At 39.1% G+C, this 2,428-nt stretch overlaps 1 protein-coding gene across 1 annotated transcript in view; it reads right to left on the bottom strand.

Moving 5' to 3' along the window:
* The window catches only part of LOC101859493, a gene marked incomplete at its 3' end in the record, with an annotated part of 8,880 nt that continues 6,452 nt past the window's right edge, over window positions 1-2,428 (bottom strand). Inside the window, 2 exon segments of the mRNA XM_005100997.3 lie at window positions 1-419; window positions 1,948-2,091. Of these exon segments, the coding sequence (XP_005101054.1) occupies window positions 244-419; window positions 1,948-2,091 (320 nt within the window).

Genomic DNA, 2,428 nt, shown 5'->3' with positions numbered 1-2,428 from the left:
AATCACCAACAGCCAATTTCTTTAAAATTCTCATTCACAAGTAAGTCTATAAACAATCTCACATCAATTTCCTCCCAAAAGAAATAAAAACATACGCATGTATCCCTGCGGAAAGAAGAATTAGTATTCTGGTTCTATTTACCTCCCATTTCAAGTAAGGTCGAACAGAGTCACTTATTTTTCTTGCGACAGAACTTTACATATATATATATATCCATGTACACAATTAGCATGAATCTCCCTTTAATTCGCTGTGCAGAGTTCAAAGATGTGTGTGATGGCCGCCAGAAAGTAAAAAGACAGCCCGATGATGATCACGGCAAAGGACCAGGACGGGTATACGTCCATCTGCAGCTGATCCTTCAGAATCTGCAGACTGTTGACCAGGAATACGATGCTGCCGATCAGGCCAGACACCACTGCAGAGCACAGGGGAAAAAAAGAAACCCCAAAAGTTACCAATGATTATAAACATAACAGATAAATACAGTCCACTTCAGATGAGTTGATGTCGTCGGGGGAGTGAAAAAAAATCAACTCACCCAAGTTCAACTTAACTGTTGGGTCTGTAAGGAAGTTAAAGAGCTGGGACCCAAGAAAAAAGATCAACTTAACAGAAGATCAACTCAAGTGAGTTCAACACAAGCGGAGTCAACCGTATAACAGATAAATAGTACAGACAAACCTGCTGTAACGGCCACCTAAACACAATCATTTGTACAAATGTACAAACCACCACTTCCCACTTGCATTTTTTTTCTATAATTTCATAACGATACTGTCCAAGATGTCCAATTATCTAAGACAAGTGGTTTTTTCCTTCAACAATGGGTGGTCGTCTTGGACAATTTCAACTGTATAGCAACGCTGTCACAAAACTAAAATTAGCGACACCAATGACCTGTGTGTTCTCCTTGTTAATCTCTGTCAAGGGGAGTTACACATTTTCTTGCAGCAATGAGAATAATATTACAATGATTAATAGGCTTGGGTGAAAAAGCAATACTTATTGGTGACAGGCCTTACACTCTACAACTGACTGCTTGCACGAACTTATGAGGGACTGCCTTCACAGAAAAGCCCTCCACCTAAACAGTTGTTTTTGTTTTAGTAGAGGTTTTGTGGCGCTCGCATCTGCATAAGGTTATATGAGCGCCAGAAGATTAGAGGTGTAACAAGAGAGTAACAAATATAAAAAGGAAGGAGGGGAGAAAAGGACGATAGATGTTTGATAGGAAAGAAGAAGCAAACCACACCAGAGCACCCGCCAACCACCCATTTCACCTAAACAGAAAAATTAAACCTGACAACAACCCAAAAACAAACCGTCAACTCCCCCCGGCCAAGAAGAATATAAAACTATGTAGAAGAACATAGATATAATGGCCATCTAAGTAAAAAGCAAGACTGATAGACAGAAACAACATATGCAGAGTAAAGAAGTATGACCATCAACAAACAAAAAACAAGGACAAACAAACAAAACAAAAGAAATTATGTACTTCATCCGAGCCAAACTCAAAAGCCAGCAAGAATTATAAAGTTCCTAATGAGATAAACAAGATTTTTCCCCTCTCGGGCACTGGTTCAATTTGATCAAAGAAATATTGGCGAGATGACTTTTCAATGACAGGGCGGCATTTAATTTCAAATGTAACATACCGCTACCCTAGAATTACACATTTCTATCTGCTCAGTGCATTAGTTTTGAGAAATTTGACATTCAAAATTTTGAGTTTCACATCATGTTAAGCTTTTTCGAAAGCAATTCTTTGAACATCTTGATAATGGCTCTGAATAATCTTACAGCTTTGACAGAGCAGATAGAGCATGTAGTTTCTGACCTCATGGTCATAGTACTCAAAGCGGCCAAAAATTAAAATGTCAGATAGAATTTTGTTATTCTAAGGTAGCAATACGTTGAAGATTACCAGAACGGTAACTTACCAGCAAGAAAATTTAGGACTGCCGTGACCAGACTTGCCATGTGAATGCCGGAAGCCATGTATGCCAGGTAAATCGACACGAGCATGCCAAATACGCCAGCTATAAGACTCACCACCACAAGACCCCGACAAGCATAAACCCAGTCTGTGGGAAAGGGAGAAAAGCAGGCATGTTTATAGCATTCTTTAATTTTTGTGAGTGTGTGTGTGTTTTTTTTTCTCTCTTCAGTTTTCAGGAAAGTCTAGGATCAACAATTCTGGTCAAATGGACAGATAAAAGAACAAATGAAAGGGTCCTGAAAGAAATTGATGCACAGCATTGTCAGCTTTGTAAGTGAAGCAAAAGGAGACTCAAATGCCCTGGCCTTGCAAACAGAAACATAAAAACAGACCTTCTGTCAAATGTACTGCAGGACAAAATAGATAACAATAAAAATAATAGATAGCCAGTAGCGGCTCATGGTTTATAGAACTGACCAGCC

This window comes from Aplysia californica, unplaced genomic scaffold, assembly GCF_000002075.1.
Source record: "Aplysia californica isolate F4 #8 unplaced genomic scaffold, AplCal3.0 scaffold00267, whole genome shotgun sequence".
NCBI lineage: Eukaryota > Metazoa > Mollusca > Gastropoda > Aplysiida > Aplysiidae > Aplysia > Aplysia californica.
This window is presented reverse-complemented; position numbering and strand designations above follow the sequence as displayed.